The sequence below is a fragment of the Mobula hypostoma genome, chromosome 6 (genome assembly GCF_963921235.1).
Source record: "Mobula hypostoma chromosome 6, sMobHyp1.1, whole genome shotgun sequence".
Classification (NCBI taxonomy): domain Eukaryota; kingdom Metazoa; phylum Chordata; class Chondrichthyes; order Myliobatiformes; family Myliobatidae; genus Mobula; species Mobula hypostoma.
Window position 1 is genome coordinate 141,128,914 of NC_086102.1, and position 17,227 is coordinate 141,146,140.

The window sequence follows — 17,227 nt, forward strand, 5'->3', positions numbered from 1 at the left end:
TGATTCTGAAATTAATAATATTAACAACAAATTAATAAATTTTGGCTAGTTTTCCAATGGTTGTCCATGGATATGTTAATATGTTAGTACCTCCTAAGTTCTTAAGTCAAATCATCAATGCATGCATTATCTTTCAAGTACTCATTTACAGTTTGACAATGAACCAGCTGGATTTACAATGCTTGACAAGATTGTTCCAGTGATCTTGTCTGTCAAAATGCATGGACAAGTCTATAGAAATTTGTGTACGGAGTCATTGCTGACTGCATAAGAAATGCATTAAATGGTTAAGAGCATTTAATGTGAGGAGTGAAACTGTGATTCATACAATCTGTTTAGATGCTGCGGGCAGATGTAATACAGTTCAAGAAACAGAACGTCATACAGATTAAGAACTATCATTTTATTATAGTTGCTACTCCCCAGCCAATCCATTAATGTTTTATTCAATCCATTACCTTGGTAATTAAGCTCTTACAAAAAGAAATAAATTCGAACATTTCAAAAGAGTACTTGCCTAATGATACAGAGGAAGCAAATTATTGCATGCCTGTTTAGGCTTTAATGCGTGCAAAGGTGATTGAGGTTGCTGTTCTTTATGAGAAAATAGAGCAGTATAAAAATTGTGCTTGATTGTAGAATTGAGATGAGATCACTGGGATCTATGAATATCCTATCAATAGTGAAAGGCATTCTGAAGAAGTATGTTGTTTTCACCTATCGTATTTTGTATTATAAAATACATATTTACAGTCAAGTGATGAGTATGTTATTGGTGTGTGAGAATCAGCAGGTTGGATTACACCCTTTGTAGAGAGGATAACTTCACTGACAGTACTACAGTTTCTACCCCAGAGTGAAAGCTACAGGGGATGTGGTTGGAATTGAAGAGGTCACCTAGATAGTACAACCAATTTTTTTTTATTTTTTTAAATTTATTGAGATAAACAGGCCCTTCGAGCTGCACCACCCAACAACCCACCTAGCCTAATCAGGGTACAATTTACAATGACCAATTAACCTACTAGCTGGTACGTCTTTGTATTGTGGGAGGAAACCGGAGCACCCGGAGGAAACCTGCGCAGTCATGGGGAGAACATACAAGCTCCTTACAGACAGCAGTGGAAATTGAACCCGGGTTGCTGGTATTGTAAAGCATTGTGATAACCACTATGCTACCGTGCTGCCCCACCGTCTACCCTCTTTTACTAGAGGGTAAAACTTCCAACTGCTGGTAATGTGTCCTTTCAGGATCCAGGGACTCCTGCGGAATTCAGTAAGTGGCAACCTTTTGATAATGCCGTAAAATGGGCTGACAGGATTAGAGATCCATCAAAATGGATCCATAGAGGGATAAAAATTTGCTGCATATGCACTGATCCTTTATTTTTCAATGATGAACTTTCTTATATCTTAGGTATTTCTTGCTACCAAAATGCATAACCCCACACTTTCTAATTCTGTATTCCATCTACCATTTCTTTGCCCACTCTCCTAACCTGTTCATGTCCCTGCTCTACTCTCTCTACACCCTTGACTGTGTGGCTAGGCACAGCTCAAACACCATCTCTAAATTTGCTGATGACACAACTACTGTTGGCAGAATTTCAGATGGTGACGAGGTGGTGTACAGGAGCGAGATAGATCAGCTAGTTGAGTGGTGTCACAATAACAACCTTACACTCAATGTCAGTAAGACCAAGGAATTGATTGTGGACTTCAGGAAGGGGAAGTCAAAGAGCACACTCCAGGTCCTCATTGAGGGATCAGCAATAGAAAGAATAAACATTTTCAAGTTCCCAGAAGTCAACATCTCCGAAGATCTATCCTGGGTCCAACATATCAATGCAATTGCAAAGAAGGCTCAATAGCATTTATATTACATTAGAAGTTTTGAGATCCAGTATGTCACCAAAGAGTCTGGCAAATTTCTACAGTTGTACCATGGAGAACATTCTAACTGTTTGCAGCACCGTCTGGTATGGAACGGCCACTGCACAGGATCAGAAAAAAACAACAGAAAGTTCCAGACTCAGCCAGCTTCACCATGTGCACGAGCCTCCCCAACATGGAGGGCATCTTCAGAAGGTGGTGCCTTCACAAATGTGGCATCCATCAATAAAGAACCCATCATCCAGGACATGCCTTCTTCTCAGAGCTACCATCAAGGAGAAGGCACAGGAGCCAGGAGACACATAGTCAGCATTTTAGGAACAGCTTCTTCTCCACCATCAGATTTCTGAATGTGCAATGAACCTGTGTATAAACTACCTCACTATTTTTCCCCTCTCTTTTTGCATTACTTAATTTAAATACACACAAACACACACACACACACACACTGTAGTCATAGTCATATAGTCATACTTCATTGATCCCGGGGGAAATTGGTTTTCATTACAGTTGCACCATAAATAATAAATAGTAATAAAACCATAAATAGTTAAATAGTAGTATGTAAATTGTGCCAGGAAGTAAGTCCAGGACCAGCCTATCGGCTCAGGATGTCTGACCCTCCAAGGGAGGAGTTGTAAAGTTTGATGGCCACAGGCAGGAATGACTTCCTATGACGCTCTGTGCTGCATCTCGGTGGAATGAGTCTCTGGCTGAATGTACTCCTGTGCCCACCCAGTTCATTATGTAGTGGATGGGAGACATTGTCCAAGATGGCATGTAACTTGGACAGCATCCTCTTTTCAGACACCACCATCAGAGAGTCCAGTTCCATCCCCACAACATCACTGGCCTTACGAATGAGTTTGTAGATTCTGTTGGTGTCTGCTACCCTCAGCCTGCTGCCCCAGCACACAACAGCAAACATGATAGCACTGGCCACCACAGACTTGTAGAACATCCTCAGCATCGTCCAGCAGATGTTAAAGGACCTCAGTCTCCTCAGGAAATAGAGACGGCTCTGACCCTTCTTATAGACAGCCTCAGTGTTCTTTGACCAGTCCAGTTTATTGTCAATTCGTATCCCCAGGTATTTGTAATCCTCCACTATGTCCACACTGACCCCCTGGATGGAAACAGGGGTTACCGGTACCTTAGCTCTCCTCAGGTCTACCACCAGCTCCTTAATCTTTTTCACATTAAGCTGCAGATAATTCTGCTCACACCATGTGACAAAGTTTCCTACCATAGCCCTGTACTCAGCCTCATCTCCCTTGCTGATGCAGAGTCATCAGAAAACTTCTGAAGATGATAAGACTCTGTGCAGTAGTTGAAGTCTGAGGTGTAAATGGTGAAGAGAAAGGGAGACAAGACAGTCCCCTGTGGAGCCCCAGTGCTGCTGATCACTCTGTCGGACACACAGTGTTGCAAGCACACGTACTGTGATCTGCCAAGATTGGTGGAAGTATTGGTATAGGTAGGTATTTATGTCTTTTTACAATATACCTGTGTCCATAACACTACCTGACCCTCCAGCAATCTTGGTTCTGGTTTCATGCGTGCAATTTATTAAGCTGTTGCCCAGGTTGCTTTAAATTTGTACAATTAGTCATCTGCCTTTCAGTGAAACAGTCCTGTAGATGTCAATATGGCAGAAAATAAGAGAGCTTCTCACAGTTGTGGCTTACAGATCAGGAATCTCTCACAAATGGTAGTGTGCAAAGATACTGATCTGCAGTGGCAATGTGCTTGGATTGAACTGCCATATCTGGCTCTCTCCCTTTGTTTATCTTTTGTTCTCACTCTTCCTCTATGTATGATGCAATTCACATTTGGATATTTGTTTAACAATCTGTCTCTTTTTGGGTGTAAATCTTCCCTTTTCTTCTCTTCCCCTTTATCACAGTGTATGAGTCAGTTTTAGCATCAGCTACTCGATATGATGCACTAAACGGAGGCAGTACTGAGGAAGTTAGATTAGATTATGAAGACACGCAGTCCTCTTTTATTGCCATTTAGTAATGCATGCATTAAGAAATGATACAATATTCCTCCGGTGTGATATCACAGAAACACAGGACAGACCAAGACTGAAAAACTAACAAAAAAACACATAATTATAACATACAGTTACAACAGCGCAACAATACCATAACTTGATGAAGAACAGGCCATGGGCACAGTAAAAAAGTTCAAAGTCTCTCAAAAGTCCCACATCTCACGCAGATGGGAGAAGGAAGAAAACTCTCCCTGCCATGCTCAACCACAGTCCGACTCTGAGTCGTCCGAAAACTTCGAGCTCCGATCAGCCCTCCGACACCGAGTACCAAGCACTATCTCTGCCGAATGCTTCGACCCCAGCCTCGGTCGCCAGCAGCAGACAAAGTCGGGCATTTTGGGGCCTTCCCTCCGGAGATTCTTGATCTCACAGTAGCAGTGGTAGCGAACCGGGCATTTCAGAAATTTCTCCAGATGTTCCTCTGTGCTTCTCACGTCTGTCTCCATCAAATCAGAATTGTGCACGGCATCCTACTTACAAATACGATATCATTTCACCAGAGAGCTGCGCGTGCTGTGTCGCGCCGCCATCTTCTCCTCCCAAGTTCAGTCTAGTCAGGACTGTTACCTTTGGATTTGAAGGTCAGACTGAGCCTCACTGCCAAAATACACAGGGTGAAGCAGTGAGATCTCCTGATTGTTCCAACTAAAAGCAGTCTAACTAATCCGTCATTTTCATCTGCAGAATTCCTCCTCCTTTATCACTCTTCGATATCAGTAAAATATTACTATCAGAGTGGTAAGATATCATAGTAGAATTTAACACATTAAGTGGGGGGGGGGCTCAACCGACATTTTGTTTATGGGACAATCATTTGGAAGGTCAGCAGTGCAGAAGACGAAGGGATTTTTTCACTTCTGAAATGGCCTCACACAGAGAAATGCCTTAAGTTATCTGCTTCATAAGTGCAGAGGATGGGAAGACTGTGCTGGTAAGGGTGGTGAGGTGGCAGTGGAGTAAAGCTGGGGGTTCACAGCATAACACAGTATGTAAAAGGATTGTGGTGAGAGTGTTTAATCAGGGAAGGGATACAAGCTTGTGGCTCAGTTAGGGCAGCTTCTAGCAGTTATAGAATGGGTTGAGGTTCTCAAAGCCAGCCTGGGATCTACACGGGAATGATCTTTTAAGTTAATTGGTATACAGGTACTGTGAGCATCTCCTTCCACAAGTGCAGCCTGCAGACATCAATGAAAGCCACAGGTTTGGGATTCTCCATGAGTTAAAGGTTTGTTCATGGAATATCTGCAATAGAAATCTCTGTCTTTAAGATTCAAGCAAATTCTCTGTTTTTCATAAACAGAGATTGGATTCTATTGGATTCTGACATGTCTTTACTGAATTTAATTTCAAGGCAAACGTCTGGGATTTGTGCAATGATAGCAAGGTCAAGTTTAGTGCATACACCCATTTGTATCTGAGATGCTACAAGTCAATGCCAGTTCTGAACCAGTGCAGTGCGTTTATTTTAGCCTGATTCCAGAAATTTGACCACAGATTGATGCATTTTCAAGTCAAGACAACGAACATAGAATACAGAATAGTACAGCACAGTACAGGCTCTTCAGCCCACAATATTGTGCCAACCCTTAAACCCTGCCTCCCATATAACTCCCACCTTAAATTCCTCCATATACCTGTCTAGTAGTCTCTTAAATTTCACTAGTGTATCTGCCTCCACCATTGACTCAGGCAGTGCATTCCACACACCAACCACTCTCTGAGTAAAAAAACCTTCCTCTAATATCCCCCTTGAACTTCTCACCCCTTACCTTAAAGCCATGTACTCTTTAACTGAGCAGTGGTGCCCTGGGGAAGAGGTGCCGGCTATCCACTCTATCTATTCCTCTTATTATCTTGTACACCTCTATCATGTCTCCTCTCATCCTCCTTCTCTCCAAAGAGTAAAGCCCTAGCTCCCTTAATCTCTTGTAATTTGGATTCAAAGGGATTCATATGTAGCCATTAAACTGGTTCCTCCTGTTGATATTTGTCCTGTGAAATGCGTGAAATTAACTTTATTCACATTGTCTGATAAAACTGTTCTCAGCTATCTGGAACCCCATTGGAACAACACTGAGAAAATTGAAAAAAAAGTGGAAGCAAATTGTTTTTCCATTAGCTAGAACTTGCAGTTGGATAGTGATCGGAACAGTTAACTTCAGAGATCATTGTTGTCTGATCCAATCAAAAACTTTTACTTTGTGGGTATGATTTTCATTTGAAACATATTTTTAAAAGGTTTATTGCTATAGTACCTGTAATGTATGGATCTATTTCTTTTTGAGCAATGACACCCCCCCCTTAGCACTATGTATTGATATGGTATCTGCGCATGTGGATCACTCCCGCTTCCTCTCCTTCTGCCTTTCCCTCCCCCTCCCACTCTGTCCCACTCTCCCCCTCCCACTCTGTCCCACTCTCCCCCTCCCCCTCCCCACTCTTCTGCTCTCTCCCCCTCCCCCCTCTTCCCCCTCCTCTTCCCCCTCCCACTCTCCCCCTCCCTCCCCCTCTCTCCCCTCCCCCTCTCTCCCCCTCTCTCTCCCCGCTCTCCCCCTCGCTCCCCCTCCCCCCACTCTCCCCCTCACCCTCCTCTTCACCCTCCCACTTCTTTCCCCCCTTCCTCCCCCACTCTTCCGCTCTTCCTCCCCTCCCCCCACTCTTCCGCTCTCTCTCCCCTCCCCCTGCTCTTCCCCTTCCACTCTCCCTCCCTCCCTCCCCCTCTCACCACTCCCCTCTCTCTTCCCTCTCCCCCCTCTCCCCCCTCTCCCCCTCACTCCCCCTCCCCCCACTCTCCCCTCACCCACCCACTCCTTTCCCCCTCCCCTCTTCCTCCCCTCTCCCTCTCCCCCTCTCTTTCTTCCCTCTCCTCCACTCTCTTCCCTCTCTCCTCTCTCCTCTCTTACCCCTCTCCCCTCCCTCTCTCCCTCCTCTCCCCTCTCCCCACTCTCTCTCCTCTCTCTCCTCTCCCTCTCCTCTCCCTCCCTCCCCTCCCTCCCTCTTCCTCCCCTCTCTTCCCGCTCTCCTCCCTCTCTCTCCCCCTCTCTCCCCCCTCTGTCTACCCCTTCTCTCTCTCTCCCCTTCTCTCTCCCCCTCTCTCTCCCCTCTCTCTCCCCCTCTCTCCCCTGTTTCTCCCTCTCTCTCCCTCGCTCTTTCTCCCCCCCTCTCTCCAATGTGAATACACCAGTTAAAGCTATTTCCCACATACATGCCTTTATTTAATTGATATGTAGTTGTGCACAGACACAATAGTACCTGCAAAATATGAGGCCAATAATTATGTCTACAGATGTGTTGTTTTAGAAATCAGCAAGTCCATGGACAATGTAGTATGGAATACTAAAAGAGTTTTATATTTAAGTGATAAACATTTGTCAACAGTTTTGAGAAATGGAAACTAGTTCTCCTTCAAGTCTGTCCAAATATGAGACTCCAATCTGTTATCAAATACCTTAAAAGAACGACTTGATGATATCAATATGTTGTTAAAAAATAGTACATGGAATAAAATAGCTCCACAAGAGGTCACCCAGATCTCCTTCTAGGTCAAAGGGCAGAAGTATAAATCCCAGTTTTTCAGTGGCACCCACAATGAGAATGATTTATTAAATCATGTTAATGCCCCAGTATTTTCCTATAGCCTTGCCCAATCTGTTATTTTAAAATGTACCAGAAACTTTGATAACTTCTTTTCCATTTTTAGTTGTCAAGTCTTCTGAGAACTCAATGAGTAATGAAGAGGCTTTGCAGAGATGTTTTTTCTCTCTCTCTGATCCTACCTTTGTTTATCTGACAGGTGAGGTGCAAGATTGTTGTCGTGTTGTTTATCTACTTCTTATCTACGAACTACTTCTGGATACTAGCAGAGGGTCTATACTTGCATTGCCTCATACTGATGGCCTTTTTGTCTGACAGAAAATACCTGTGGGGTTTCACCTTCATTGGATGGGGTAAGTGCTTACATTTCCTTAAAAAGATTAAATAACAGACTTTCAAAAACAGGGTTGGAGAGTGATGAAAATATCATCTATCTGATACTTTACAGTGTCTTAAGAAGAGCTAATTGGCCCAGCTGAACTAAATACTTACCAGAGAGAATGTATACTAAGTGGCCAGTTTATTAGGTACCTCATGTACTTAAAAAAGTGGCCATTGTGTGTATGATCGTGGCCTTCTGCTGCTGTAGCATATCAACTCAAGGTTTGACATGTGCATTCTGAGATGCTCTTCAGCACACCACTGTTGTAACGTGTGGTTATTTGAGTTACTGTCACCCTTCCTGTCAGCTTGAACCAGTCTGGCCATTCTCCTCTGACCTCTCTCATTACCAAGGCACTTTCACCCACAGAACTGCCATGCCACTCTCTGTAAATTCTAGAGACTGTTATGTGTGCAAAACCTAGGAGGTCAGTCATTTCTCAGATACTCAAACTATTATGTCTGGCACCAACAATCATTCCATGGTCAAAGTCACTTAAATCACATTTCTTCCTCATTCTGATATTTGGTCTGAACAATTAACTGAACCCCTTAACCATGTCTGCATGCTTTTATGCATTGAGTCGGCTGATTAGATACTTACATTAACGAGTAGTACATGTTTAATAAATTGGCCACCAATTGTACATTCAGCATGGTGTCCATATCAGTGCACTAATTCTTTTGGAAAATAGCACAAAGCATGAAATTTCTTTCTATTCTGTTAATTTCTTGCCAAGACCTACAGTACCTGTAACAAAGCCACCAATGAATTCAGTAAGAAATGCAGGAGAAACTAAAGAGAGTGAGTGCAGTGTGTGACTTGCAATCAGTTGAGGCGATTAAAATGAAAATCTTTGGCAACTCACACAAAATGCTGGAGGAACTCAGCAGGTCAGGCAGCATCTATGGAAATGAATAACTATTCGATGTTTCAGGCTGGGACCCTTCCTCGGGACTGGAAAAGAAGGGGGAAGACATCAGAAAAAAAAGGTGGGGGTGAGGAGAAGGAGGCTAGCTGGAAGGTGATGGGTGAAGCAAGGTGGACATGAAAGGTAAAGGGCTGGAGATGAAGGAATCTGGTAGGAGAGGAGAGGGGACCATAGGAGAAAGGAAAGGAGGAGGGGACCTGGGGGAATTGATAGGCAATTGAGCAAAGGTAGAAGGCCAGAATGGGGAACAGAGGAAGAGGAGAGGGATTTTTTTTTAATTGGAAGGAGAAATCAATATTCATGCCATCAGGTTGGATGCTACCCAGACAGGATATAAGGTGATACTCCACCACCCTGAAGGTGGCGTCATTTTGGCACAAGAAAAGACCATGGACCTACATGTCAGACAGAATGGGAATGTAAATCAGATGGCAGATGGCGGAGGTGCTCAACAAAGCAGTCCCCCAGTTTACAACGGGCTTCACCAATGTAGAGGAGGCTCCATTGGGAGCACCGGACACAACAGATTCGCAGGTGAAGTGTTGCTTAGTGAGGATGGTCTGTTTGGGGCCCTGAATGAAAATGAGGGAGGAGGCGATTGGGCAGGTATAGCACCTAGGCGGCTTGCTGGGAGGGAGATTAGTGGGGAGGGGCAAATGGACAAGGGAATGATCCTTGTGGAAAGCAGAGTGGGTGGAGGTAAAGATGTGTTTAGTGATGGATCACTTTCGAGATGGCGCAAGATGTGGAGGCTCTTGGGGTGGTAGGTAAGGACAAGAGGAACTCTCACTGTTAAGGTGGCAGGAGGGTAGGGTGAGTGCAGATGTTCGGGAAATGGAGGGAATGTGGAGGGAGGACTTTGAAGAAGGAGGACATCTCAGGTGTTCTGGAAAGGAAAGCTGCATCCTGGAAACAGATGTAGCAGAGGCAAAGGAAATGAGAAAAGGAAGTAGCATTTCAGAATCAGAATCAGGTTTATTATCACTGGCATGTGTCACGAAATTTGTTAACTTTTTACAGGAGATAGGGTGGGAAGAGGTGTAATCAAGATAACCGTGGAAATCGGTAGATTTATAAAAGGTGTTGGTAGACAGTTTGTCTCTAGAGATGGAGACAGAGAGATTGAGAAAGGGGAGAGAGGTGTCGGAAATGGGCCAAGTGAATTTAAGGACAAGGTGGAAACTAGAGGCAAAATTGATGAACTGGACGAGCTCAACATGGGTGCATGAAGCAGCACCAATGCAGTCATCGATGTAGCAGAGGAAGAGTTGGGGACTATTGCCAGGGAAGGCTTGGAACATGGGCTGCTCTACATAGCCAACAAAGAGGCAGGCATATCCAGGGCCCACGTGTGTGCTCATGGCTACTTATTGTTGAGGGTGAGGACCAGTTCGCCAGATGGAGGATGATGGGGAACTGGTTGGTTCTTTGGTCAAGAAAGAAGCAGAGAGCTCTGAGACCTTCTTTATGGGGGAATAGAAGTGTATAGGGATTGAAGATTTTTTCTTTCCCCCCTCCCCTCTTCCTCTATTCCCCACACTGGCCCTTTACCTCTTCTCACCTGTCTATCACTTTCTCCTGGGTCCGCTCCTCCTTCTCTTTCTCATACGGTCCACACTCTTCTCTGTTCAGATTCCTTCCTCTCTAGTCTTTATCTTTCTCACCTACTTAGCTTCACCTATCACCTTCCAGCTAGCCTCCTTCCCCTACCTCCAACTTTTTATTCTGGCATCTTCCCCCTTCCTTTCCAGTCCTGAGGAAGTGTCTCGGCTAAAAACATCAACTGTTTTTATTCATTTCCAGAAACGCTGCATAACCTGCTGAAGTTCCTCCAGAATTTTGTGTGTATTGCTTTGGATTTACAACATCAGCAGACTTTCTCATGTTAGTGAAAATCTTTGTTATACACAAAGGAAACCTGGATAAGTGTAGGTATTGGATAGAAACGTTGACCAGGTGAGATGTCATGAAGTAAGAGGAATTTATGTAGTGAGTAAATACAGGCATATTTCCAACTGGACAAATAACATGTTCGTGATTTCAGATTTATGTTACGCCTGTTTTATGTCTTCAGTCTAGTTTTGGAATATGTCCAATCTAACACCAAATACAGTGAATGTTCCCTTAGAGTTCTTGGCAACGTCACCTGTTTTGGGTGGTGAAACAAAGATGAACATAATTTTTTTTGGAGATATGTTCTTGTTTCTTAGTAGTTTGGTGGGAGGAGCAGGGATGGGGCAGATTGTAAACCAAAGTTCAGTGTCTATTCAGAGAGACTATAATTGTATACCAGCTTATCTATCTGTATAGATCACAGCTGAAACTAAAACTCAAGATTGCTCTAAATCTAATCCATGAAAACTGTAACCTTGAAATCCAGTAAATGACCATGAGGAGTTTTAATTGAGAACTAATTTGCAATTTCATGCGGTATGATTAACAGTTCCTGGTCATATTGTTTAAAGGTATTTTCAATTTTCTATTTTGATAATGTATGCTTAATAATAGTGTCATCTTTAAAAAAAACACAAATCTCTCTGTATTTCGTGCCTTGATCAATCAATGAAATAAACTTTATGAGTGACTTGACATTTTCTATTCCAGGAGTTCCATCCATTTTTGTTGTGTCTTGGGCCATTGTGAGAGCAATCGTAGCTGATGTAAGGTGAGAAAACATATCACTTTTTATAGAATAAGAATTAATTTATGTAAGAAATTGGAAGAATATCACCTTCCTTTGTTTGCTGATGCTTGAAGAAAATCTGCTAGGTTTCTGGTTTGATCCAATGAGGCATGATATTACTAATCCTGATTCCTGTAATGTAGGCCGTAAAATCCCTCATTATTTATAATATTGGTATTCATGATTCACTCTCAAGGTTTTACAACAACTTCAAACTCTCAAGAGCATACGAAGGTCAGTGTTCTTGAGTAGAATCACAATCTCTAAGATTTATAATTTTAAAAATACTTATATGCCAGTGTTAATCAGCTAAGATTTATATATTAAAAAACACGTATAATACACCAGTTAGAGCAGTTATCTTGGAACTGTCAATATTCTAAAAAATTTGAGGTCAAGAACCTGACCAATATCTTAATGTAATAGTTTATATTTCTTAATTAGTATATTGCAACTCTTTAATATATAATTTAGTGATATCTTCCAAAATATTCTGATCCTGAAAGCACCACTTTCAGCCATGAAATCTGTCCAATTGTGTTTAGCCATCACCTGAAATTTTTGAAGACAGTTGTTAATGGGATATACTGTAAACATTGCTGTTTAACTTGGACATCAGATTGTCGTTGAACTCTAAAATAAAAGCGAAACTGATGTTAACACTCAGCAGGTCAAGCAGCATCTAAAGAAAGAGAAACAGAGTTAATGTTATCGGCAAATGAAAAGGAGTAATGGTGCTAGGTAAAAGAAGGTAGCGAATGATTGGTTTGCAGCTGAATCATTAGATTAAATTAACACATGAAGGTGTTTGTGATGGAAAACTGAATTTAAAGTGATCAAAGTACTGATCATCTAAAGAGCTTGAACCAATATTGAGTCTGGAAGCCTTTAACATAACCTGTCTGAAGACTGGGTGCAAATAATTTTATTTATGTTGAGGTGTTTCTTTCTCCAAAGGTGTTATTTCTACCATATTCTGTTTTTACCTAATGTTATTACTTTCCAAAACCAGTTACACACATGCCCACAGTACATGGGAAATGTACCACCTGACCAGTAACTAACATGGAGCACAGAGAGCAATAAAAAAGTACTTGCAGTTTGATAAATGTCAATTTACATTGCAGCCAAAAAGAACCACAAATCTGTACATCCAATTTCTCTGTACAGAAGACTAAGTGGATGGTGTTGTGAGATAATTTGTAAACTAAAATCATTTGGGAATAGTTGAAAGGAGATTTGCTGATTTCCTCAATCTTGTGTATATTTTCTTCTGTTTTACTGTAACTAAAAGCATGGCTCTGGTGTGTGAAAGTCTAGTTAAGAAGCTAGAGAATTAACAAGGTCAGACTACTGTTACAACTAACAATAGGCTTAAAGTTTGTCGTATTGTAACTTCCTTTCTTTTTGTGACAAAGATGTTGGGACTTAAACGTGGAGAACTTTAAGTGGATTTATCAAGCACCAATTGTTATAACTATTGTGGTAAGTGCACGCTATAACTTCCAGTTATCGTTCTGGCTGGAAAGAAGAATGGAAAATACAGTCACAGAAATGAAAATAGCTCACATTGAAAGTTTGAAGAGTTAGTGAAATAGGCTTTTTTTTAAAGTAGTGCACAAAAGTAATTCAAAGCTACTCATTATAATCCCTTTGACCGTAGGCATTCTTCATATAATTCTGTGAGCAGATACTAGGGCTAGCTGGATCAACTTTGACAACATAGAATAGTGCAGCATAATCAGACCCTTCAGCCTGTGATGAACTAATGAAGCTAATGATGTTTAAATAGACTCATATCTTCTGCTTGCAAATGGTCCATATCCCTCCATTCTCTGCATATTCATATGCCTTTCCTCTATCACATTTGCCTCCACCTCCACCCGTGAAGCACATTCCAGACACCCACCATTCTGTCAAAAACTTGACCTGCACATCTCCTTTCAACTTCTGCTCTCTCACCTTAAATGCATATCCTCTAGAATGGGACAGGTCAACCCTAGGAAAAAGATACTCTATCTATGCCTCTCATAATTTTATAAAATATCATGTCTCCCCTCAGCTTCCACCATTCCAGGGAAAACAGTCCTTGTTTGTCCAGTCTCTCCATATAGCACCTGCCCTCTAATCCAGCGGTCCCCAACCACTGGGCCGCGGACCGGTACCGGGCCGCAAAGCATGTGCTACCGGGCCATGAGGAAACGATATGAGTTAGCTGCACCTTTCCTCATTCCCTGTCACGCACTGTTGAACTTGAACATAGGGTTGCCATCTGTCCCGTATTTGTCGGGACATCCCGTATATTGGGCTAAATTGGTTTGTCCCATACAGGACCGCTCCTGTCCCGTATTTCCCCCGCTAAGGTAGAGTGTTCATATGAAACCTTTCGTGCTGAAATGGCATAAAGTTCAGAAGCAATTACCATTAATTTATATGAGAAAAATTTTTGAGTGTTCCCAGACCCCAAAAATAACCTACCAAATCATACCAAATAACACATAAAACTGAAAATAACACTAACATACAGTGAAAGCAGGAATGATATGATAAATACACAGCCTATATAAAGTAGAAATAATGTTTGTACAGTGTAGTCAGGAAGATTAAGCCAAAACCCGATTAGTGGGAAAAAATTCGCCACGTACGCGTATGCGCACACAGGTGCCCGCGCAAGGCTTCATGGTCATGGTAGTCTTACCTGGGGTAAACACAAGTGTCCCGGGATTTGACTGCTAATTTTGTCTCTTATTTGGGAGTGAGAAAGTTGGCAACCCTAACTGTAAAAGACATGTTGAGGTGAGTTTAACCCTAATTGAACACCCCCCCCCCCACCGGTCGGCCGGTCCGCAAGAATATTGTCAATATTAAACCGGTCCGCAGTACAAAGAAGGTTGGGGACCCCTGCTCTAGTCCAGCCAGCATCCCGTAAAAACCCTTCTGCACCATCTCCAAAACCTCCACATCCTTCCTATAATGGGGTGACCAGAGCTGAATGCAATAACTTCAGTTGCAGTTTTACTGGAATTTTCTAAAGCTTCAACATTACTTCCTGACTCCAACTCAAATCCCTCAACTAATAAAGGCAAGTATGCCATATAACTCTCTTACCACTTATCAACTTGTGAACCAAAGTTATTCAATGCTTTTAAACTAGCATTAATCGAGCATCACTGTACTAAAGAAATGCTATATAGGGTTCAGACTGAATCACTCTTTACACAACTTGCTCTGAGAACTTTGGTTTGTGCATTATAGATCAGGAAACAAATACCACCAATCTGTTCTAGTGTAGCATTATATTGTGCTGTGTTGTATAAAGTCATTTATTGTTAAGATTGTTTATTGTTAGTATTTCTGAATAGAAAGAATATTTATTGTTTTTAGAGATACAGCACAGAATATTAAATATTTTGTTCACTGTAGCATGTTAATACATATTACACTATAAAAGGATTCCAGTTAATTGGAACATACCAGTGCTTTTGCCACAATTAAGCAGCTGCCCCAATTAGCCAAAGTTTCATGGAAATAATTTTAAAATTATAAAAAAGACAAACTACTGCTTAACTGAGTAACAATTTATATATTTAAATGAAATACAAAACAAATCAGAACACTACCGATAACTCTACAGTACTATAAAACTGTGTATTCATTCCTAATAATTATCGACAGAGGAATTCATTTCATGTACGCTGCCAAGTTCTTTTGATTGACTGTAGATGAACAAAATCAGTGCAAACATAGTGCAAATAATGGACTACCTTCATACAATGCTTTTGATGATTGCATCTTCCAAATCTTCATTTTTGTTATAAAATTCATGATGATTGTCAATACTTTCGAATTCTTCATGGTTCCTAACTTGAAGCAGTGAAATTGTTTCATTAACGCTCCCGGCCATTTCTGGCATTTCCAAGCCTGAATGCTTGAAAATTCAATGAACATAATAGATCTGAATTGTCTTAATGCTTATTTCTTACCAGTTATCAGTGTTCAAAAATCACTGCTTTTTGAACACAAACACACACACTATCTAAAAACTGTTCACTCTAAGTATGATGTTGCCATATAAGTGCATGAGACTGATACTAATTACAAACCATTCGCCAATAGTCTCTTGTCTCAATTAAGCGGCATAATGTCCCAAATAAACAAAGGGAATCCCAGCCATTTTCCTCGATTACTTTTTGTTCTTTAAGTGCTGTTCCAAATAATTGGCTGCACCGATTAGAATTTAGAATTTATTTAAATCTTACATCCATCCCACAATGTGAGGGAGTAAAAATCTTTGCGTTATGACTCCGTTGCAAAGTACAGACATGTGAATTTAAAAGTCTAATGGCTTGTAGAAAGAAGCTGTCCCGTGGCATGTTGGTCCTGGCTTTAATGCTGTGGTAGCAATTAACTGATGGACCAATTAACAGGAATCCCCTGTACATCTTATCTCATTAGGACAGAAGCATGTAATTAGACCTATATTACTGTGAACATTATTTCTTGCAAGACCTGTTTCGTTGAATTCATATCCTTATTTTACTGTAATAACCAACTAATTTTCAGAGAAAAATACAGGTATCACCATTCATGACATCTTGTTAATCTAACACACATCTCTTTGTTATTTCTTCCTTATTGTTGTGTTGAATTAGCCCATACACAATGATGGAATGCACTGAAATAATTTTTGATAAGAAACGCTTCTAATTGTTGTATGTGTGTGGTTGTTGCAAAAAAAATATCAACATAATATCGAGCTAGGGCAAGAGATCATGAAGAGGATTGTAGCATATTGTAATTCCATGAGCAATTAGATTGGATTTTCCATCTCCATAAATTTGTTCTAAAACCTGAGTTTAGCATTTCTTCTATTTATGATCTCTATAGCAAACAGTCATCTTTAACAGTCTCTGCGGTTCCAAAGTAAGCAAGAATACTTTTACGACCTTTATTATTACATCCAAAAGTTTCATAGACAAATTATTTTTTTTACATTTTAAAATCTATATTCGTGTTTTACATTAAAACATACTGATGGGTTAAACAACTACTAGTGTTAGGGTCTGGCTAAGCCAAGGAGGAGATGGTATGCATGTCGGGGAGAATAAACTTGCAGGGCTGCAGGGAAAAGGGACTGGAAATGTGACTGATTAGTTTGTTGGCATTGATGTGATGGATGGAATGGCCTCTTTCTTTGTTGTAGGTATTTGCACAAATTTGACACTGATTAGCCATATTAACTTCTAGCTGACAGATGTACTAAGCAAAGAGAAACAGAACAGCGCTTTCTGTAACAATACACTCTAATTTGGCTGCAATTAGATTGCAAAGTGAATCAGGTTGAATTTCCAAAGCTGAAGGTTTCTTCAAAACTTTATGTATTTGCAAAACATCTTAAATGTAGCAAAGGTACATGTGTTGTTATACAAAATTCAATTCAGGGATTTGATAAAGTTTCAGGCTAAAGTTTAAAGCAAGCTTTTGAAGAGAACAACAAAGAATAAGCAGTACAGTGAGGAAATACCAGAGCACATAACCTCAACAGATACAGAATGGCCGGCAACTTCAGAGAGATTAAAACTGGAGGTGCATAGGAGGTTAAAACTGGAGAGGGCAGAGGATCTCGCACAGCTTAAAGGAAACTATCTTGTATATAGATCGGTGGTTATGTTGTCACAATAAACA

The 17,227-nt window shown here is 41.2% G+C and overlaps 1 protein-coding gene across 1 annotated transcript in view; it reads left to right on the plus strand.

Moving 5' to 3' along the window:
• Nucleotides 1-17,227, plus strand: part of LOC134347665 (parathyroid hormone 2 receptor-like) — a 126,713-nt gene that overhangs the window by 82,864 nt on the left and 26,622 nt on the right. Inside the window, exons 7-9 of the mRNA XM_063050032.1 lie at nucleotides 7,746-7,899; nucleotides 11,464-11,524; nucleotides 12,961-13,027. Coding sequence (XP_062906102.1) covers nucleotides 7,746-7,899; nucleotides 11,464-11,524; nucleotides 12,961-13,027 — 282 coding nt within the window. The remainder of the gene's footprint in view (nucleotides 1-7,745; nucleotides 7,900-11,463; nucleotides 11,525-12,960; nucleotides 13,028-17,227) is intronic.